General features: G+C 41.6%; 1 protein-coding gene across 4 annotated transcripts in view; it reads right to left on the reverse strand.

The window, feature by feature from the left end:
* The window catches only part of wdfy3 (WD repeat and FYVE domain containing 3), a 108,862-nt gene extending 85,714 nt beyond the window's left edge, over nucleotides 1–23,148 (reverse strand). For all 4 annotated transcript variants that reach the window (XM_088335683.1, XM_088335684.1, XM_088335682.1 and 1 more), the window contains exons 1-9: nucleotides 22,854–23,148; nucleotides 8,744–8,954; nucleotides 7,726–7,849; nucleotides 7,535–7,644; nucleotides 4,730–4,954; nucleotides 2,839–3,031; nucleotides 2,560–2,746; nucleotides 2,316–2,482; nucleotides 537–1,016 (exon numbers count right to left, since the gene is read on the reverse strand). In XM_088335683.1, the coding sequence (XP_088191809.1) occupies nucleotides 537–1,016; nucleotides 2,316–2,482; nucleotides 2,560–2,746; nucleotides 2,839–3,031; nucleotides 4,730–4,954; nucleotides 7,535–7,644; nucleotides 7,726–7,849; nucleotides 8,744–8,923 (1,666 nt within the window). In that variant the 5' untranslated portion in view covers nucleotides 8,924–8,954; nucleotides 22,854–23,148. The remainder of the gene's footprint in view (nucleotides 1–536; nucleotides 1,017–2,315; nucleotides 2,483–2,559; nucleotides 2,747–2,838; nucleotides 3,032–4,729; nucleotides 4,955–7,534; nucleotides 7,645–7,725; nucleotides 7,850–8,743; nucleotides 8,955–22,853) is intronic.
* Between the last annotated feature and the right edge of the window lie 523 nt (nucleotides 23,149–23,671).

Below are 23,671 nucleotides of genomic sequence, written 5' to 3' on the forward strand. Positions count from 1 at the left end.
TGAGCAACTGCACTTCAAATGTTTTGTTCACTACAAATGTTAACGGTAAGAAAATCTCAAGTGTCAATCCAGTCCCTCTCCCTCTCTCCCCTCTCTCTATCCCTCTCTTCATCCATAATAGCTGACAAGACTGCTCTCATGAGGAGAGAGCAGCAGTTTTGGAACAATTAGTGTTTAAAGACGCAGGAAGCACTGAGAAAGAATTCTACACAAGTTTCCCAAAATTAGATGTGAAGTATTGAGAATTTAATAGCGCTGTTACTCGTGATATTACTGTAGGACATTCTCTATTGTCTGACGTCATCATGCATGCACCACATTGTTTTGTGTTATTGTAGACGGCTGCCGTGTTGTACTAGACCAAGTAACACAAGACTTTTGACTGACAGTGGCGATACCAGCGTTGTAACGGCAAAAAAAATCATTCGTTATGCCGGTGTGGAACAATATTTCTGCCCAATACTGGTTGCAGACCTAGATCACCATAAAGAATAATTTGATTCCAATGATATTAGTCATGAAAAAGTAGTTCTCACCCTGATCGTTGAGCTGCTGCTGCTGTGCGCCAGGCTCTTTAAGGAGAGCGGCGTACTTGTGAAGCAAATTGACCAGCACCTCCAGCAGGCCGACCTCCCTCAGGACGTCGGCAAAGACGGGGTCGTGGCGTGCCATCTTCAGGAGTGACCGCACGGCGGTCACGCTGCAAGCGTGCGAAGCGCTGGCCTTGAGCAGCACACTGACGCTGAACAGTTCCTTGCAGGGCACGTAGTTGAGGCTAAAGACCACAAACTCCAGAAGCTGGAAGTACTTGACCTGAGCTTCTTCAGACAGTCGGGCCACCCTCTCCGCCAACTGCGACAGCGTGTGCTGCGACTCCAGGATGAAGTAATTGGCCGGGTCGGCAGCGTAGATGCTGCCCACTGCGTCCAGAAGCATGCAAGCCAGACGTCCGCTCTTGGCCTGCAGGAAAGCGTTCTGCAACACCGAAAAGGCCTGGATGTTGCGCACCGTCTGGCCTGAGGGACACAAGGAGAGAAATGTCAAAACCGAGAACCAAACAGAAGCTTTTTACAGTAACGATTTTTTTTTTTTTTTACAGTAATGATTTTATACAGTCCGTCCGTCTTTTTTTATGAGTTAAATCTCTCCTTTTTTTTGCATCTTCATTATTTTTGGGATTGTAGAGCAAATAAGCCCAGCACAAAAATGACTTCCACATATTTGTTTCAAATAACTCACTGTTTCCCCTTTTGGACTGTTCCTGGACGTACCGATTCACTATGTACCATAATAACATCTGTTAACATGACGGTTTAAATGTATATTAAAACAATTTAAGGCAATGTATTGATAAAAAAATGTTCTCACTGTACGTAATTACTTTATTGGAGGGGGATTCTCACGTACAGAATGTTACGCGAATTTCTCACTTTTTTGGGTTTTTAACAAGTTTAGCAACTTCAAACACCGTCACCCGATACTGCGGGTATCAGATATCTAAGACCAGGCCCACATAGGCATGATCTGGTCGAGTGTCACTAGTCCATATAAAAAGAATTGGCTAAGCAATAGCGATTCCTTTTTCTCCTCCCTGCCTCAGCGCAAGTCAACCACTTGACGCGGCTGTGCAGGTCTGCACTGCGGCCTTGAGATCAGCACATGTGCCATTCGTTGTGACCACACAGAGCACGAGACCAAATCTCTCTGCTACAAGTAAGAGGACAGTTTCAGATTTAACACCATGTTCGCTTCTTCTTGGAATGCGTAGGTTTTTTTTGTACAAGGAGAATCTCCCTTGTATTATGGCGGGAAACTTTATTTTGTGCGAGTAACTTTCAGCGGTTGAAAACTTCTATAATTCTCTGTGTTAATAAATTATTTTCAATTTCAATTTGCCTGGTTCATTGAATCAATTTTCTTGGGATTAGTAATTCATATCAGAACTCAAAGTAATAACATATTTTTTTTTATCAGTGTAGGAAATTCTAGCATCCTTCAGAGAAAAAAAAGGCTTATGGTGGAGCACAAGCAACACCTAGAGGCAAATTCGCTTCCTGATATCAGTAAAGAATAATTCTTTTCAATCATAACGATTTTCAAAATTAAAGCTATAAAAATCCCCAAGGATTGTTTATTCATGTTTGAAACGGTAGATTGTGGAACAAGTCAATTTACTCAAAACTGCCCCTGCTGGTTTATAGGTTACCTGCTGCCATATTTTGCCAACCCACTTGTTTGTAACCTTGACCTTGTTTAAAAAATGTCATTCAAACATCCACAACCAGGTCTTGAAACCCTTATTGCAGAAGAGTCACCTTTTCCAGAAGGCTGCGGGAGGACGAATCCCGGCAGCAAGAAGGGCGCTCCGGTGGTTAGGCCGGCAGGTTTGAGCTCAGTCACACCGTAGGTGGTCAGACATGTCACCAGGTTGACCAGATCCTTTAGAGCATCCCTTGATTCGTCTTCCTTGGCCTGTTCCAGCCTGGACATGTACAACGCGATTATATTACCCATTAAAATGATATGCCTTAAATAAAACAAGAACATTCGGTGCCCCACCTGAGCACGAGGTTGCACAAGAAATTGTATCCCTGGCACATGCGAAAGTCGTCCAGCAGCGTCTGCGAAACATCGCTGGAGTCCTTGAGGAAGCAGGAAAGTCCGGCGAACATCTCCACAATCTCCAGAGGCGAAAGGTCGTCTGATTGCTGCATGTTTTGCACGCATGTCAATAGGCATTTCTTCTCTGTGGGCACAAGAGGACACTGGTTAGCAAAAGTCCCAGAATCAAGCTAAACCCCTCAGACCCGACTAGGCAGGGTATGGCGCCGGCCCTACCATGTATGTACTTGACCACGTTGACGCTGAGTCCGTGCCTGGAGATGGTGGTGAGCACATCCCCGGCGCTGCTGCGCCAAAGAAGGTTGTGAGGCGGGCACCAAGACGTAATGGCACTAAACAGGAGGTGCAGGTCGTCCTTCTGGGCCAGCTCCTCGGCCGGCGACACAAACTTGCACAACTTCATCAGGATCTGAAAAGACAAAATACAGACACTCAGAAGATGCCAACGCTGCCTTTAAACCATCATTTAAAACCCAAATCATTAGGTTAAATCTAATTTTGAAGCTTAAAACTGTCTTCAAACCCTATTTTGAAGTACTCATTTGTAAAGCCCACACCCTTTACCCCAAACTGGATTTGAAACCTTTAGCTTCAAACCTAAATCCCTTGAACCCGTTTGACGTACCAACAGTGCCTCGAATGACTATGATAAAACCATATTTCTTTTTGAAACTATAATCATTTGGTAAAAAAACAAATTTGAAACACAAACCAGTATTAAAACCTTATTTTGAGGGCCTTACACCTAAAACCCCCAACTTTTACTCCAAACTTTTAGCTTTAAACACAATTCTAAAACCCTAAAACCTTGTCTGGGTACTAATGATGCCTTGAAACACTATTTTGAAACCATATCTTTTAGAATCCTTAATCGTTAGGCAAAATCCAAATTCAAAGCCTAGCATATATTAGATCCGATCTTAGAACCCTATTTTGAAGCCCTCGCCTCTAAATCACAATTAAACCTCAAACCTATATAATTTTTACTTTAAACTAGATCAGAAACTTTAAAGGTGGGGTGCGTAGTTTGGTGTCCTTAAAAAGTTGAATATCTTCGCTCTGAAGTATTTGTTAACACTGCCAAACTGAGGAAATTTTATTGTGCCTATCTGCTTTTATCTTAGTTTTATCAGGTCTGTTTGTGGCGGAACAAACCCCCAAAAAGAAGAGACTATTCGAGCGAGCCCTAGAAATGCACTCAAATTATGTGTTACTCTGCCGCCATCTCCTGCCACAAAGTCATGATTGAGGCCTTAAGTTTTCAAAAGACGCACTCCACCATTAACTTTAGCTTGAAACACTGTTTTGAAATCAGATCACTTTTTGAATCATTTATCGTGGATTCCAAATTTAAAATCTGAACCAGTGTTGGATCCTAGATATGGTCTTAGAATCCTATTTGGAAGCCTTTACCTAAAAATTTCAATCCAGCCTCAAAGCCTGGACTTACTCCTTCCTAACTGGACTTGAAAGCTTAACTTTAGCTTCAAACTCAAATCCAAAGCCTAAAACCTGGTTAAGGTACTAAAAGTGCCTTGAAACCCTATTTTGAAAGATCAGAACCTGAAAAATACAAATTTAAACCTGAAACTTTACTTTAAACTTGTTTCAAGCTACAATAGGATTTAAAACCTTTAAGCAAAACCTTAAATTTGAATCCTAAAGTCAAACCTATACAATTACCTCTAAGTCTAGGACCAAAATTACGTTTTCTTTGCTTACTGGAAACACATAACCTTAAACCTTAATAGAAAAACAACTTTGCTCAAAACCGAAACAACGGCTTCAAACTAATCTTGTCTTGAAATTCAAATTCAACTTAATTTGAAAGTTTACTGTTTAATTTACAACCAAGTTAAAAACATTAAGCCTTGATTGAAAAACAAAATCTAATTTGAATCACCACCTTTAGTTTTAAAAGACAATTGAAATTCTTCCCTCTTTTTAAACCCCTGATATTAAGGCAGGGCTCATGTGTGATACCTTAACACAGGTTTTATACATTTAAACGATAGGAAACGATACTCATTTTTATATTTCAAATTAGTTTTAAAAACCTAATTCAGACCTTGTAACCATATTAGCGTCTATTTTTCCTATCTTTTACCTGGACAAAGACTTTTTGTAGCAGTGCCCTTCGGTCTGCCAAGGGCAATTCAATGGGGTGTTGCCCCGGGCCAGGTGTCTTTTCCTGGGGGGGCAACTGGCTGGGGGCCGGAGGGGCGGGAGGGGCCATTGGGGCCTCCTCCATGTGAGGGAGGTCGAAGAACAGGTAGAGACACTTGACGAGCGTGGACGGGACAGACATGGTTGTCATGCAGTCCACCGTTTTCTGAAAGAAAAGGAAAAATGTGAAAAAGATGGGGGAAAAAAAACTTGACAAAAGACCCCAGGTTACGGCGTACCCGCCTTGCTATGGTTTCACTTTACAGGGTGGATTTATATGTTTCTGTATGGCGTTTTCCCCACTCCACAATGTCAACATCAAATAATTCTTAGCCCAAAAATGTATATGTTCGAGATGAGGTTACATCTTTAAGATGCCTGCCTGCCTGCTATTGGTCAACGTCACATAAAATGCTGGTCTTATATTGGTTGACACAGGGCATATGCAGATATGTTATTAGCTGAACTGCGTCCCATTTTTTCTTCATTCAATTTCAAATCTCGAGTGCTGATAGAATACAATACTGTGCCCTTTTTGACACTGTAGCATCGCTTACAAGGCAACAGACTATCGCAGATAGTTCGACGCACTCTGCTCATGACTTAACGGTCTTCTTTACTAAGAAGATTCAATGCATACAGGAAGAAATTGCTAAAGAAATTATTAATACCACACTTATTAAAGGGCTGAAATCTACAGATGCACGACAGGGTGGCTGTCCTGGGAAATTGTCCGGTTTTAGTGAACTGTCACTTGATGATCTCAAACAGGTGGTGAATGCGGCCAAACCGACAACTTGCCAGTTCGACCCGTTCCCAGGTTCACTTATTAAAAGTCTTTTTGGCGTCCTTGGGCCTTCAGTCCTAAATATTATAAACATATCACTCTCCTCAGGTGTAGTTCCAGCAGCTTTTAAGTCCGCCGTTATTAAACCCACACTGGAACGACCCAACCTTGATCCAGAAATCTTAAGTAATTATAGACCTGTGTCAAACCTACCTTTCCTTTCTAAAGTACTTGAAAAAGTAGTGGCTAAGCAGCTGAATGATTTCATATCCGAGAATAACCTTTTTGAATCCATGCAATCAGGATTCAGGGATAACCACTCTACTCTCGATTACTGTAATGCACTACTCTCTAGTCTCCCGAAGTCTAGAATCAAGTCTCTTCAGCTGGTACAAAATGCCGCAGCGAGGCTTTTAACTAGGACAAAAAAGTACGATCACATAACACCGATTTTGGCTAACCTGCATTGGCTCCCAGTTAGCCTTAGATGTGATTTCAAGGTTCTCTTAGTATTATACAAAATCATACATGGACTTGCTCGATCTTATCTTTCAGATCTGATTCGCCCCTATGTCCCGGTCCGAAGCCTACAATCTGAGAGTGCCGGTCTTCTGGTGATCCCAAGAGCAAATAAGTGTTCTGCTGGTTCGAGAGCGTTCTCCATCCGGGCACCGGTGCTGTGGAATGATCTTCCTCCTGAGATCTGATCTGCAACCTCAGTGGAAATGTTTAAATCTAAACTTAAAACTCACTTCTACTCCATAGCATATGAATAAACTACTCTTCTTGTCGGCTGAAAAATAGTCTGTGTAATATAGTGTAATAATCTGTGAAGCCCTTTGAGACTCTTCGTGATTTAGGGCTATACAAATAAAAATGACTTGACTTGACTACTATATTTTTGGTACAATAGTGTTTCCAAATGTATTTTGTTTACGATCCAAGGCTTGTAGTGTGGCGAAAGGGAGAAAAGAAAAACTGAAACCATGGAAACAAACCTTGCAATTATCAAGAACGATTTTGATCCTTTACTCATCCAATGCCATAACGTATAAATACATTTTCCTGTTTTCCGAGATCGGCGTGCAGACAAAAACTCGAACCGCGAGATCAAAGCAACAGTGGCGTATCTGCCTGACGAAAAGTTGAATGCGGTAAATCTTTGTTAAAAAAAGTATCGGGTAATAATGACAATTTTGTGTCAAAAAAGTTGCGTCCCAGGGACGCATGTTGATTTGACACAATGCGTCCCCAGCAAAAATGATGCGTCTAGGACGCAGGAACGCGGGCAAACGAGAACACTGGCTTTAAAAAAGAAGTCAAAAGGGCAAAAATTGCCTGGCCATTTGAGAGAAATGTATGTTAATGAGGAATCTAGCTGTAACTAATTGATATTCGGAAGAATTACTGAGAATAAGCCATAAAGTCTTCTGGCATTCCTCAAGAGTATAAGTTTCAAAATCCTTTTTCATTTTAATCTGCCCTCTCTGCCCCTAACTGAATCCACCTGCCACTGCACTAAACTAGCTCAAATCACGTAGAATATTATTATAGGTTTCTATCCCCAGCCCTATGTAGTATCCCGGGGGTCGACAGTACTGTATCTAATATGTATGGGTCCCAAGGCTTGCAGTAATGATGAAATGAAAAACAAAATCATTAGAACTATAGAAACTAAGCTTGCGCTGATAAATTTACACAAATTGCTTCCCTCGCAAAGGAATACAACTATAACCAATCGACAATCTGGACTATCTTTAAAATTAGGTGGTAATCAAAGCAAGGATATCTTCTCAGGGCATTACAATCCTTGCAAAGAGTAGTATTAAAATCAGTTCAATTCGAATCCACCGGTTCCTCCCACCCCTGTATCCACCCATTACTTAATTTGACCAGTTCGAGTCACGTCAAAACAAAGGTGAGTCAAATGTCATTTTTCCTTTGCATATGAGCACTGACCTGCCCAGAGGACGCCAAAAGGTTGATGGTGGTGAGGAGCATCCAACCTCGACTGGCCTCCTCACTTTGATTGACCTCCAGAAACTGAACGATGGCACGGCTGGCTGCCTCTGCAGGCACATAAAGAGGGGGTGTGACCAATCTGGGGTCTGGTCACCAATCGATGTCTACATATTGGGTTAATGGTTTACCAGTGGATTTGTTGGAGGCCCGGCGGCGGATCTCAGTCACCATGAGACGAGAAACTTGTGTGGTGAACTGCAGCAGGTCTGAGAATTTTTCAATCATGCTGCTGGGTGCTGCATTACTAAAAACCTGAGATAACCATAAAAAAGTATACATACACAAATAATGTAAACTCTTACAGGGCGTCATCAACACAGCCCAGAAATTCTCGGCAGCTCTATCCAGTCTGAAGGACATTGCTTGCTGGAGTGCCACATCTAATTTTGTTGTAAATAATGTACACTGTGTTGTTTTATCAATGCTTATAAAGGCTTATTCTACTCTATTGACCTTTTCATGTGACATCACATTGCCTTCTCTGGCAGAATGAGAGCCTAGCAGTTGAGTTGAAACAAATACCAATTACAACAACAGAAGAATATAACCACCCCTTTTACCATGGTGATTTATTCCTGGGCGATGGGCAAGGTTCTAAGCCCGATTTAGAGTTATTCCTTTTGATGAAGACAGAAGCTGGCGATTTTATCTGCAAATCAAACGAAGGGATTCATGTTGTGCCGAGGCGCAACACTGGCAGCCATCGAATATTCAAGGATTTCCAGCAAACGTTTTTGTATTTATTTCCGAGCAATTTCATGTTAAGTAGGTACGAGTTACGTCAAAGGCACTCAATATAATAAGTCAGCTAGGGCTAACTAGCTACGTTAGTGTCTTAGAGTTGCGATTTCTTACTACGTCAATGTGCTGCTTTTATTGTGATTAACCAGCGATTCAAAACAATAATCTTCCGAATTTAACATGTATTGAAAACTGTTATATGCTCTACCATAAAGCTTCTTGCTGAGTGTTAAGTTTTTGGTAATTGGTCGAAGAGGGATTTTATCAGTCATTAGTAGGAGAAAGAAAATCGTTATTATTATTAACATACTATTTATTGTCTATTAGGGGTTACCATCTCCTATACCATACTGCAAAAACAGTGTTTCGTTAGGGTTTATGGATAGAAAAAGTGGGTATATGTACCCGGTTGAAGACTGGCAGCATCATGTAGAGCTTCTCCTCCTGCTCCTTTTGCGTCATGTGTCGTGGAGGATGGCAGAGTTCTGAGAACAGGCGTCGCAAATGCATCAGGCCCAATGCGTTGTCCTGGGGGCTGCACTCCTCCTGCCGGGGGCGCCCCATAATCCTCTTCACCATGTTCATCTTGGACGGCTTGCCGAGACCTGAGCTCGCCCTAGAAAGCAATAGAACTCCTAAATAAGGACGAGTCCAGTCACATTTCTTAGTACAGTATAGTCTTTAATCACAAAGTCTCAAAGGGTTGCACGGACCACAATTACAACATCCCTGATCTAAAACCTACATGAGGGCAAGGAAAAAAATGAGGAAAATTAGGTAACCTTGAGCAAGGACTGCACAATAGGTAATACCCTTCTAGGAATGAAAGAATGTTGCTTGGGAATGATTAGACAAAAAAATAGTCAACATCAACAAGTATTTATTCAGTGACTCAGGAGGTAGAGCGCTCGTCTTGGCACCAAGAGATCGCAGTTCGAATCCCGGCTCCTCCGTGTTACATGTCGAAGTGTCCTTGGGTAAGACACTGAACCCCTAACACCCCTAATAAGCAGGTTAGCGCCTTACGTGGCTGCAGGGCCGCTATTGGGAAATGTGAAGCACACTGTAAAGCGCTTTGGAAAGTCCTGACTTAAAAAGCGCTATATAAATGCAGATCATTTCATTTCATGTATAACTTCGGACACAAATACACAAAATCTTGGACACAAATTACGTCTTTACGAATAAAAACTGTTTAAATGTAGATGGTAAGGTCTGTGGTGTTAAGCATGGAGACCAGGGGTCTCAAACCTTTTTCAAGCTGAGAGCTACTTTTTGTTAGTAATTACAAAGGGCACCGACTTTGATATGCATTGATAAATCCAAGAGTCGACGGTACGCGTTGGTGTGTGGCACGAGATTGGTGGACAGCACCATCTGCGGATGCATCCAAGGAAAATAAAAGGTAATGTTTTATGACTCAAGCTCTGTGGACACGGCAGGTTGGAATTTGTTTTTTATTTGTTTTGTTAAGGGGACATTGTTTAATATTAGACCACTAGATGTCGTTGCATTGTGTAGTGCAGTGGTGTCATTAAATGGCCCGTGGTCCAGATCAGGCCCAAAAAACGATTTGATCCAGCCTGTGAGAGAATTCTAAGAGAAACACAAGAAAAGAGAAAAATAAGCCACACTGACCTGCAGGTTTAAATATGTCCCCTGGATGTCACCAAAGCTAGGTTCCACAGTATTTGTGGGCTACCATTTATCAACCAGAGAACATTTAACTAGCATGCTGTAATTTAGATGTTGTAATGGTGGTCTGTGCAGCCCTTTGACACTTTGTGATTAAAGGCGATTCAAATAATCTTGACTTGACTTGACATTTCTAAAATAAAACATTTTTTGTTATTTATGTTATTCCTATTTTGTTATTAGGTTCATTATTGGAAGTAGGGTTTAATAGTCAACCACTAAAAAAACATTTTACAACAAAATCACAATGACTCAACACTGGTGAGCTCTTAGCAGAACAGGTTAGCGGGCACCACAACTGTCCTTAGGGGGCACACTGGTGCTGGTGGGCACCACGATGGAGATCCCTGATAAAGAAAGACATGAGCCAAAGTCCAGCTAGTGGCTAACAAAACCTTGGAAGCAGAGGGACACACAACGAGAAATTGTTTTTTGGGTCAAAGCTTGGTAGCGCTCCTGTTTTGCCTTCCATAAGCAGCAGAGTCGTGCTTAAACTTAAAATTAGGGATTGGGGATTAGAGTTCAGTGCATCTCTAATATACTAAAAATATAATTTTTATCATGTTTTGACCGCGGGGCAGCATGGCAGCGCAGTGGTTAGCGCGTGTGCGGCACAGCTCTGAGGTCATGAGATCGAACCTCCTGTGTGGAGTTTGCATGTTCTCCCTGCGCTTGCGTGGGTTTCCTCCGGCCATTCCGGTTTCCTCCCACATTCCAAAAACATACATTCCAGGTTAATTGGCCGGTCCAAATTGTCCCTAGGTTTAAATGAGCGAGTGAATTGTCTGTCCCTGTGTGCCCTGCGACTGGCTGGCAACCAGTTGAAAGTGTGCCCGCCCACTGCCCGAAGACAGCTGAGATGGGCTCCAGCACTCCCGCGACCCTACTGAGGCTAAGCAGTGCAGAAAATGGATGGATGGATGGATGGATGGATGCTTTGACAGCATTCCTTTCTGTATTGTGGTATAAAAAAAATCCTGTATCAGAAATTATTTTGAGATTTGCCATTGAAGATCTTTGGGTCACTGCTGGACATTTAGAAAAATGAAATGAAACCAACATAACAATGGCAACCCCACGAGAAGCTCAGCCCTAAGAAGCCAAAAGAGGCAACCAAGAGTTTTGTTTTATTCCTCGTGTCTGCAGTTGCTCAGGAACGGGAAACAGAATGTGAAAAAACAAAAATTTGCTGCTGCTGAGGTTCACGGTTCCTCATTTTGGAAAACAAGACAAGAAGACGATTTGCAAATGGGACATCTGACCTATCAAGGACCTCTGAATCACGAGTTGTCTTTTTTTCTTGTATCGCAAATTCAGTTTAATTTCCAAAATAGTCTGCTTAAAACTTCCTCAACAATCAAAACAAGTCAGCTGAGCGCGTCCAACTCGCTGTGGTTCGGCAAACTGTCAAGTGCAATGAACGTATCTCAGGACTTAGAGAGATGAAGTCAGCGGCGCGACGTCCCGGAAAAGCCTTGAGTCTTCAAAGTGGAGTAAGAAAAAGCGTGACGTAACCATATCAGTATTCCAGAATGTGGACGACAGGGCGCTCTGGTTAGCAGTTGAAGACTAACCTGGGGTCAGCAACCTTAATGAAGCCGAGAGCTACTTTTTTCAGCACATACAATCAAAGAACTCAGCAAAGTTGGCTTGCATGAGCAGCATTGGAACAGGGTACCTACAGTTTGACGCGAGTTGGATTCAAGACTTTAAGACTTTTTTGAATGCCTTTTAAAATCAAATTTCAGATAAAGTCAACAAAAAAACACAAATATTTCTTGCACACAATACATCGTTCTTCGTACACATTACCTGGCACAGCTTAAAGCCATGGCAAAAAACGTTCGTCGGACAGCCACCTCTCATTAAATTTACACTTTCCAATGGTCCAAAGTAATTGCTCTGTCTGAAGTTGCTATATCAAGTCAAGACATGTTTATTTGTATAGCCCTTTATCACAAAGAGTCTCAAAGGGCTGCACAGATCACAGACTATTACAAACTACAGTCTATTATTACACCATCTGATCTAAAATCTACATAAGGGCAAGAAAAAACTCAAAAACCTCAGCATGAGGAAAATGAAGAAACTTTGAGAAGGGACCGCACATGAGGTGATGCCCCTTTCAGGATGACCAGGCTGCAATGTATCTTACATTAACAAACAATAAAATTAAAAATAAAATATAAAACAATTAAAGTATAATATCAATAAATAATAAAATAAAAAGGATTACCAGGTTACAATGAATGTAGCATTACCAACAATACACAGATATTATCAACATGAAAAATAAGTCTTTCATAAGCTATATAATATAAGTGTGTTTTAAGCCTGGATTAAAACAGTTCTACTGAGGTTGCAGATCGAATCTCAGAGGGCAGAGCATTTTGCAGCACCGGAGCCAGAATGGAGAACGCTCTCGAACGTGCGGATCTCTTTTTGGCTCTTGGGATCACTAGTAAACTACCATTTTCAGAGCGATGTATTTGAACATGAACATAGGGGGGAATTAAATCTAAAAGATATGAGGGAGCAAGTCCATGCATGATTTTGTGTAATACCAACAGAACCTTAAAATCACATCCTAAGCTGACAGGGAGCCAATGCAGTTCAGCTAAAATCGGGGTACAGTGATCAAACTTTCTTGTCTTTGTTAAAAGCCTCGCTGGAGCATTTTGTACCAGCTCCAAAATCTTAATGCAAGAATTCAGGAGACCGGAGAGAAGTACATTACAGTAAACGAGACGGGAGGTAACAGATTCAGATTCAGATATACTTTATTGTCATTCGTGTACACGTGTATTCAGAACAAAATGTCGATACATCTGACCCGCACAGTTTTCTTGAGCGTCAGCCAGGATAGATAAGTTTAACCATGTCTTCGTCAGAATTATAGCGCAGCAGTTCGTCATCTCGCGGTTCGATGTTAGTTCCAGTTGTAAATGGTCTAGTTTATTGTCCAGAGAGCGAACGTTGGAGAGGAAAATGGAGGGACAGCAGGGCAAATGTTTACAATGTTGTGAAGATGTTGTATACGACTGCTTAGACACCATACTTTGTTTTGTCATTCTTATTTGGATTTTCACCTCCATGTCAGATTAGTCTCTGTTTCTGGTTTCTTTGTTACTTTACGCCTTGCATTTTCCAGTTCCAGGATTAGTCTTTTCTGTTTCTGGTTTAGGATTTTGTGAGTTGCTTTGTGCTCAAAGGTTTGTTTGGTACTTTAGTTTTGTTAATAAATACCGTCCTTGTTTTGAGAACCCATGTTTCCAGTTCCTGCCTCCCCAACATGGATCCATTACCTTCAAAATGTAACAGACTCAGCGGCGTTGGCTTTCATAAGCAGCTGTGGAAGGTGACTGACACTGAAGGTTGAAGCAGAAGCGGCTAACAAAAACAATAGTAGCTAGAAAATAGTCTTAGCCTAGAACCAAGTGGGTAACACGACTGACTAGAGAAGGAAAAAGTGTAAGATGCCTGAATCACAAGACTCTGCAACATTCATTTGCATGACCAGCTGTGAAGGACTATTAACACTGAAAGATGGAGCTAGATCAGTTCACAATTAAAATAGCAGCTAGCGGCAAGCTATAACCTACAGCCTAGTGGCTAACGTAAGTGCCTAAAGAAGTAAACAGTGGAAAAAGTCAGAGAATCATATGACTCGGCGAACATCACATGCTGGGCTTAGCTAGGGAAGGTGTGTGGCTTTGAAGGACAAAGCAGGAATAACAAATATAGCAGCAACCTATGAGCTATAACCTGCAGCCAAGTGGATTAAGTGAGTGACTAGATCAGTAAAATGTAGAAAAAAGTGGACGATGACTGAATCATGGGACTTGGTGACGTTGAATTCCATGAGCAGCTATGCAAGGCAAGTAAAAAAAGCAGGAGAAGCTAACATTAACAATAGCTGCTAGCAGTGAGCATAGTCTGCAGCAGTTGAGTTGAAACAAACATCAGTAACCACAACAGAAGAATATAAGCACACCTTTTCACAATGGTGATTTCTTGCTGCGCAGTGGGCTGTGCAAACCGGCAAAGTTCTAAGCCCGATTTGGCATCTCATATATCTCTTTACAATCTTAAGTTTAGATGAAAACAAAAGAGGGCGATAGATATATCAAATCAATCGGAATGACTAGAAGCCTTCAATGTAGGTATGAGTCATTTCAGAGACATCCAACGATATCAATTAGATTTCGGTTTATTTTACAGCCCTGGTGTCGTCACATGGTTAAGTCACGTGAGTGCAAAGAGTCAATACACCTTATGGGCATTGAGTCATTATATGCCATTGATGACTCTGGTTGTCAATTAAATAAATAAATAAAAGTAGGTGACTACTGATACCATGAAGAGGGAGGAACTAGAAAACTAGTCACACTGTTTTTATCTCAGGTCTACATCTGTTTTTTTTGCCATTTTCCAGCTATGGCACTACAAACGCAACACGGTCATCTTGGAAACAGATAAGCCCAGCAAAAAAAAATGCCATTTTGAATCTGATTAATCATCGTCTTTGTGACCAATATAAATGGCTGCGGCTGAAATCAAACAGTAGGAAAAAAAAAAGACGACGATGGCAGCCTCCATGTGCCGTATCTACAGTAAACACATCGGTCGTCTCGGAAACAAGCTGTTGTTGTTTTCCCCTACCTGCTGTTCTCAAGATGCTTGGCCAACATCTCCACACAAGGAAAATTCATATCAGTATTTTTGCTCTTTTTTTCGTTAAATTGTCTGATTCGCCGTCTTCTGGCTATGTCTTTTGGGGACGGCCGTGTCATGCCATTAACCCCCACCCCCCCCCCCCCCCTCCCTTGCCTAGGCGTGAAAAGAGTAGCAGCATGGCAGTGCCAGTGGCTTTGTTTGCAAGCCGGTGGCTGAATGTGTATTTGCCTGCAGGGACGGGTGCAGCTGATACACAAACACAACCGCCCCCCCTCACTGTCACCGCAAACAGCTTAAACGGGATAAAAATGGAAGGCAAGTGGCCAAAGCACCCACAGGAATGAAGCTTTTAGGAGGGAAAACTCAGGGGAGAGAACACGCTTGGAAATAAGCATTATGTTCAACAGCAATCAAATCAGATGAAGTTTTACACAAAAAGGTCGCCTGGCGATAACGACCAAACGAATAGAATGAACACAAAATGCCATTACGGTGGACCCAGCGGCCAAGAAGAGCCAATACCTGGAGTTGGCTAATTTTAGCGGCTAGCAAGAGAAGCTATTAAAGGACCGGCAAAAAATTGCAAGGTGACACTTTATTCAAGCAGAGCAAACAACACTAACAATAGCTACGAGCCATAGCCTGCAGCAAAGTTTCTAACGTGAGTGGCTAGAAAAGAAAACAGTGGCCAAATGAGCTGAACATGTCTGAATCACTAGAATTAGAACTATAATTGTCCTCGTTGTCAATGATATCAACGTTGTGGAACATTGTATGCAACAAGATTAGACGAAGCACTCCACGGTAAAACATGTTTTAGACTTTGAAGAAAAATAAAAGATGTAACACACACACATATATATATATATATATATATATATATATATATATATATATATATATATATATATAAAATAGTGCTTAGAAGACCTGGCCTAGGTGGTAATAAAAACAATACAATGAAGATTATTGGATTGTAACAATAGTGCAATGAAAATTAGTGCAATAACATTTAGTAACGGCCCTGGGGACACGGAAAAACAAAACGAGCCACAGCCTTGCAGCAGAGTGGCTTAACATAGAAACAATAGACAAAGTTTGAAGGTGCCTGAATCACGGGACTCTTAAAACTTTCGCTCGCATGACCTGCTGTGGAAGGCAAGTGACACTAAAGGACAAAGCAGGAGCAACTAAAAACAACAATAGCAACAAGCCATAGCCTGCAGCCAAGTGGGTTAACATATATGGCTAGAGAAAGAAACTGTGAAAAAAAGACAAAATCACAGGACTCTTGAGACATTCGCTTGCATGACCAGCAGGAGCAACTTCCAATAACAATAACAGCTAATGTTGAGCTGTAGCCTGCAGCTAAGTGGTAAACATGAGTGGCTACAAAAATAAATAATGTGGTAAAAAAAAAAAGCAGGAGATACACATGTTTGAACCTAAGAGACTTTAAAAAAGATAATATCTGAGATTGTACATGAGTTTTTTTTTCTTATTTTTTGAACGACTAGTGTTTATTTTTACTTCTACTGCCACTAGGGGTTGGTATATAGCACACACTGAGGCCTGAATTCATATATTTTGTTGTCGTACGCATTAAGCAACCTAAACAAACCGTTTTAATGATTTACTACCGAGCATAAATTACAAAAACATTGACAAATGTGTTGTAACTTCCATTTCTGGACTAGAAATAACAATTTTTGTCATGCAAATAAATACAATGCATCAAAAGAAGCATAAGAAAAAGACAAAAAATGGAGACGTGTCATTTGTAAACTTAATTTCGTTTTCTCCAACCAGTAAGATTGTAACTTCGCCCCCTTTACTTCTCTGTCATATAACTCCAGTCTCGACCACCACGCCTCTTTTAAAAAGCCACGCCCACGTCCCATTTGTTGACCCTGGGGAAATATTGCAGGCAAAGAAATGAGGTCAGATAATCTGCGAAACGTCAATTCTGTTCATATCTGTATTGATTTTCATTTAATAGAGACAAAAAAGGTGAAATTCTGGAGGAACCAGTTCCTAAGCGACTGAGGCCGCCTTATTGTGATTGGCTGTTGACTCTGACCTGATTTAAGGACAAAACTTCAAGAATAGTGCAGTGATTTGCAGCCACCGTTTACAGTTTTACTCGGTTGAGACGATATTTTTGAAATTAAATTCTATTAAAACAGTTCACACAAAGATACAGTGACCCCAATTTAAGACATTTTCCCTTCGTGGTGTAGAATGAGATGTTTTTTCTCCCCCACTTTACGACATTTTGCCCGCTATACCACACACACAACAAATTATTTTGTGTGCCTAAAAACAACAAGCAAAACCCGAAAAAATATTTTCGGTATTTGTGTTTCTGTAGCGTTAAATCTCTTAAATACCTGTCTAATATTGGTCCATGTCATATCAATTGCTCATCTGCTATTGGTTTGTGTTATGAAAATGCAATTATCCTATTTGCTGAACTCCAACCCACAATGCCTTCATTCATTTAAAATCAGCGATACAATTTTGTATTTTTTTTGGTACTGTACTAATTTGCTATAGATCCCAGGACTCCGGGTGATGCTCAAGGGAGAAGAAAAATTATTATAACCATGAATGCAAAGCTTGCGATGATCAATAAGTACAAAGAAGGCACACAAATCACTAGACTTGCTAAGTCAAAAGGTTCATAACCAGTTGACAATCAGGACTATTATTAAAAATAAGGAGACAATTAAAGCAGGGACAACTTTAAAGGGAACAAAAATCCTTGCAAGTGGGAGTTTTCAGATCACTTTTTTTACAGGGTTGGGTAGGGTTACTTTAACTGGATTACTTTCAATTACTTTTGAATTACTCCAATACCAAATATGCTAATAAAAGACAAAAGAAACTAAATATGAATAAAATGATGACTCACAACACGTGGTAAGCTTTCTCTCCTGGCTTTGATCTTTTTGATCTCCGACAAAACTAACATAAAATGCGACAGAAACAAAATTAAAATAAATCCAAACAGCTTGCCAACATCATTTTTGCCGTTCCATGTTGTTCCGTTACTCCCCAAGCCTGCACAAAATGTAGTAATTGTATTCATATTTAGTTTTTTTTGTCTTTTATTAGCATATTTGGTATTGGAGTAATCCAAAAGTAATTGAAAGTAATCCAGTTAAAGTAACCCAACCCAACCCTGCTTTTTTAATTCTACCAACTCTGCATCTACCTGCTACTCTACAGCTCAAGTCACGTTACACCAGTGGTTTTCAAATACTAGGTTGTGAGGATCCCTCAAAGGGGTGCGGTTGACCTCAGGGAATTTCTTTTTTTTTAAATTCCAAAGAATCAAGTGCAATTGTACCCCCACTACACTGGGGAGCAGTGGTGCTCTCATTGGCAGTGTTTTGTTTACATTCAACCTCCACGCCGTGCGTATAGCAGAGTATAATCATCGAGTATGAACTGTAGATACGAAGTGGAGCAGAGCCTCAAGTGACCCCATGAAAAAAATAATTAACCCAGATGAGGAGACAAACTTCCTTGGGGGGGTGCAAGGAGATTTCCTCTTCCGATGGGGGGCGTGATAGAATATAATTGAGAAGCACTGCGTTACACCAAATTTCATCTTTCCTTTACATTTATGTCTAGTTGTTATTGAATCATATGCACATATATTACAGATAAGTAGTACTTACTACAGTCTCTTTTGTTATTTTATTGTTTTCATCTGAGGTACCGGCGGTTCAGAGGGCATTAGCTTATTAGCAGAGGCTTCTATCCCCCGCTATTGACCCTTTGCACGTAATGTCACATTGCCTTCTCTGGCAGTATGAGAACCATGACAGACGGCAAGACACACTTGAGTGCAGGGCAGATTAATCGGCAGTTGAGTTAAAATAAATATCAATAACCACCACTTTTGACCATGGTGATTTATTCCTGTGCAAAGTGCAAGGTTCTGAGCTCGATTTGGAATGATCCTTTTTGATAAAGACAGAAGACGGTGATGTTTGTCTGCATATCAAATGAAGGGATACATGTTGTGCCGAGGCGCAACACTAGCAGCCCTCGAGTATTCCAGGATTTTTTACGAGATACGTTTGCTGTATTTGCAAATTAATGTTAAGTAGGGTTGAGTCAAGACAAAGACACTTAATATAATAAGTTAGCTATTGGCAACTAGCTACATTAGTGGCTTAACGCTGCCATTTCTTACTTCATAATTGAGCTGTTTTTATTGTGATTAACTAGGGTTTCAAAACAGTAATCTTCCAAATATAGCATGCATTGAAAACTGCTATGTGCTCTACCATAAAGCGTATTACGCCGAAATGAAAAGTCAAATTATCAACAAGAAACATACGTTCAGAAGATCAAAAGTGGTTTCGCCAAGGTAAATATTTTCAACATGCACAAAAGGGATTTATGTACAAGGTACCAATGCCCCGTGCTTTATTGTTCTGTTACAATTCCCACAAAATTTAGATACAAAGTCGTTTTAGTAACGTTTGCGTGAGGGGGACATTTCACGCCGGGGGTGCATTTTAACGAAGTGCAGCAACGAAGAACTGGTAAGCATCCAGACTTGTATACGCTTTTAGATAAGCACTGGTGTATGGGGATACTCCATTTACAATATAGTGGTACAGATCGTGCAGATTGAAGTCAGATCAGTTAGATGTGTGAATATGATAGGAGGAAGACTGTATAGGTTGTAGAGGTGAGATCTTGGGCTTCTCTCTCACAGTATTAATTGTTTTTCCCCTTTATGGAGGATCCACACAGAATGCACTTTTACTTAAGTAATTATTTAGATCAAGAAAATGCCTACCAAACTATCAATTTAATTCAAAATCACTGAATCCAAAGACATTTTCCTCCTCGGTGTTAAGGTGAAAGACGCGTTGCTTCCACCTCCCTCAGATAAGACATAATTTCTGCTTCTTGCCAATAGCTTACAAGCTTTACAAACTTTCTGCTTTTTGACCGAATCTTTCACTATTTGCAGCTTGTAATCTGCAGAATTTGATTTTCTTTTCGGTACCATTTTGTTCAGTGTCACTTTCAATCGCTGCACGTCGCCGAGATGCGGACGTCGCGCCAAACCGTTCATTTAAGGCGCTGCACTCGCAGTGCACACTAGATTTGAGGGACTCGGCCTCAGGTAAACCCCAAGCTGCTTGATCAGCCAAAACGCACAGTTTGGCGCTGAAGTACGCACAGCCGGAGTAAAGCTTAGTGTTTACTTGGGCAGCAAATATAGCTTCGGGTTTATTTCGGGCTCGTTCATCAAATCAAGTTAATCCTTCGGGTTCGATCGGTTTCGGGTTTATATACCCGCGAATTGGGTCGAGTCGTGCTAAAATTTTAAAGCCCAACCTTACCTCTAATAGGTCAGTAGCTAACATTACTAATGCTATCCTCAGTTTCTCTAGATAGCGCTCTTTGTGCTTTTAGACAAGGTGAGCTACCTCGTCCCATAGGTTTTTTTTGTTGTTGTCTACGGTTTACTGCCTCACTATTTACAACGGTTTATTGCCATCCGTCATGGTGTTGTCACGTGGTTAGGTCAGGTGTGTGCAAAGGGTCCATACGACAATTTCAATTTACAACCCCCACCTCACAACAGATTAATATTGTATACCGACGGGTCTATTGTATTTAATTTTATAAATAAACTGTGAATTTTTCATCTCTTAAAGCCAACAACACACAGTAAACGACATTTCAATAAATGGCAATAGCCTTTAATATCAATGTAATAAAAATAATGTTAAGAAATAAAAACATTGTGCGTTTTGTATTGCTGTTGATTTATTTTGCCCCTGTTGACAAGCACAAGGAGGGATTTCCCCCGGGCGCTAATTACACTTTTTCCCCTTTTGTGCCGGCCTCTTCTAAAGAAGCAAAACAAAAAAGGAGTTCAACGTCAACACGCACTTGTGTGATCTTTCCTTCCAGTTTCAGTCTCTCGAAAAACCCGTCATTAAGTGCGGCCTGTTATTATGCGCCTGCTGCATGTAACTTGTATGTTTTGGGTCAAGTTAAGTCATGTTTATTTGTACAGCCCTTAATCACAAAAAATCTCAAAGGACTCAAGTCTCAAGCGGGAGCCACGTCATTGATTTTTTTTAAAAGCGTGATTTTGTTCGTATACCTCATCAAATTCAACAAAATATCTTGCTTGATTGCAGTGTTTAGAAGATGTGCTCAAATGTGGTTTGCCAGGAGCATGGACTTACATTATATATGGATGGGAACAACCGTGGCATTTTGGCCATAAGGGCAGAATATAAAACAAACATTCAAATCCACATATAAACATGAGACCCTTTTTAGTGAGTAAGCCGGAGTTTGCGCGTATCATTTGTATCTTCACTACAAGTCCCGCAGTGCTTTGTGGCATCAAAATAACTTAGGCAAACTAGAATTGGATAATGACAACACAGATACATGCAAGAGTAATCAAAAAGAAAGAAGGAAATAACCCAACCATTGTATTTGGGAAAACTAGTAGGCAGACTAGGGCCTTAGTCGGATCAGTGTGCACATTTTCTTTGGAATGCTGGCAATATTCTCTTTCTGATTCGATTATTGCCTACACAGAAAGAAGGGGTCTTAAACAACATTGATAATTTAAGAGCGCCCGCCTTAATATGAAAGATTAAAGTGACAATATGTATTATTTTGTGCTTCTAGTGGTAAAACATTGCATTAAAAACAATGTTGATTGAAAAAAATAAGCAAAACGCATGAACTATGATATGAATATGCATTATTTTAAAGGTGGGGTACATCGTTTGAGGGGTATTTAAAAGGTTGGAAGTAAAGTATTTTCTCTATTAAGTATGTTAACCATGTCCAACGTATTTAAGAGCCTGTATTATTTTTTTCCACCGAGCCTATCTGCTTTTATCTTACTTTTATCAGAGCTGTTCGGGACACAGCACATTAGGAAGCAGGAAAGAAAGGAGAGGGGCTGGAGAGTAAATTCATTTTCATGCGCTCGGTTTTCTGTTAGAGTAACATGAAAATGGTTAAAGTAAGAAAAAGACTGTTTAAAATACTGTGCAAACGCCAATCCAAACGCCAAATAATATGAAAAAAGAAGAGTGTATTTCATTGCATCCAAGAAAGACAAGTACGCGCCACACAAGCAGCTTGACCTAAGCTGCAATAAGGATTTAAGCCAGAAGACGGCGTCAGCGAGTAGACAATTTCAAAATTGCGAACAGCACCTTTAAATACTCGTAGATTGAGAAATGTTCAAGTATTTTACACAACGTGAGCCTCATCTTTTTGCCAAATATTTCCTCCCACATTCCAAAAACATGCATGTCAGGGTAATTGGCCGGTCCGAATTGTCCCTAGGTGTAATTGAGCGAGTTAATTGTCTGTCCCTGTGTGCCCTGCGAATGGATGGCAACCAGTTCAGGGTGTCCCCTGCCCACTGCCCGAAGATAGCTGGGATGGGCACCAGCACCCCGCGACCCCACTGAGGATAAGCGGTGCAGATGATGAATGAATGAATGAATGAATGAATGAATGAATAATAAATCACGTGTTTACGTGAATCTCGGAACACAACGTTGTCTTGACAACAGCGGTCATATGAACTTCATCAGTGCACATGCGCACAACTCCATCAGACATGACAGGGACTGGTCGCTTCTAGAACTGGGCCGAGGCCCGACGTAACCCGAATAAAATGCCAGTCATTTTCCTCTCTAACGTCACTGGACCGAAGCTGGACAAACGCCTGATACCCGATCGTAATCAAAATAAATAGATAGAATGAAAGATAAAAATGGAAGCTCCTTGTAACGTCCATCCAATCAATCAAAGAGTCGTCAGTCAGCGCCGGATGTTACCCTGCCACCGGTTCGAACGCCGTCAAGCCGCAAAAGGCGACAAGCTAGCCGCTAGCATCACCAGCAACACATTATAAAGGTTACGACGACATCAAAGATAAAGGTTGACCACGATAAAGATACAATTAAGGCTGTAATTACACACATAAACAACAACAAGGAACATTTAGTCCGAGAAAATTGGGGGAAGGGAAGAAGGTGGGTGAGGGGTGGGGGGTTGTTTATGCTAACTGCCCGCTAGCCACTTAGCTTCCTTAGCCAAGCTTTCGTTTAGCACTCACCAGGCAAGTAGCAATCACGGCAAAAGATTTTGGGCCTGAAGCAGAAGCGGCGAGACGTGTAGCTCCAGGCGGGAGGGCGAGCAGGCTCGGGCGGCCTCCGCGGACATCCGCGGGGCGCCTCGGTGATGCTTCACCCCCGTTGACCAGTGGACATTTTTCCCTCGCTCGACATCCAGACAGAAAAAAAAGCTTAACACCGAGTTCCACGTCGTCTCAGCGGCTCGGCGACGACGAGCATCTCTCCAGGATAGTTAGGGAGCGAGCGGGCAGACAGACAGAAGCGGTCTGGCGACGAGGTTCTGGGGCGAAGATGACATCTGCCGGGGGGACGGGAGAAGGCAAGCCCCGATTGAGCCTGGGTGTAGGGACGCGAGCGGACGTTAGAGAGCGCTGTTGCACCAGGTCTGTCTAGGGCTCCCAGATAATTAAAGACCCTCCATCCATCCATCCATTATCTGCACCGCTTATCCTCAGTAGGGTCGCAGGGGTGCTGGAGCCCATCCCAGCTATCTTCGGGCAGTGGGCAGGGGACACCCTGAACTGGTTGCCAGCCAGTCGCAGGGCACACAGGGACAGACAATTCGCTCGCTCATTCAGACCTAGGGACAATTTGGACCGGCCAATTAACCTAACATGCATGTTTTTGGAATGTGGGAGGAAACCGGAGTGCCCGGAGGAAACCCACGCAAGCGCGGGGAGAACATGCAAACTCCACACAGGAGGTTTGATCTCACGACCTCAGAACTGTGCCGCACACGCGCTAACCACTGCGCCGCCGTGCTGCCCCTAATAAAAGGCCCAGTGTGTATTATATAACG

Source organism: Urocampus carinirostris, chromosome 5 (assembly GCF_059441175.1).
Source record: "Urocampus carinirostris isolate Australia breed hairy pipefish chromosome 5, RoL_Ucar_1.0, whole genome shotgun sequence".
In the NCBI taxonomy this organism is placed as follows: Eukaryota; Metazoa; Chordata; class Actinopteri; order Syngnathiformes; family Syngnathidae; genus Urocampus; species Urocampus carinirostris.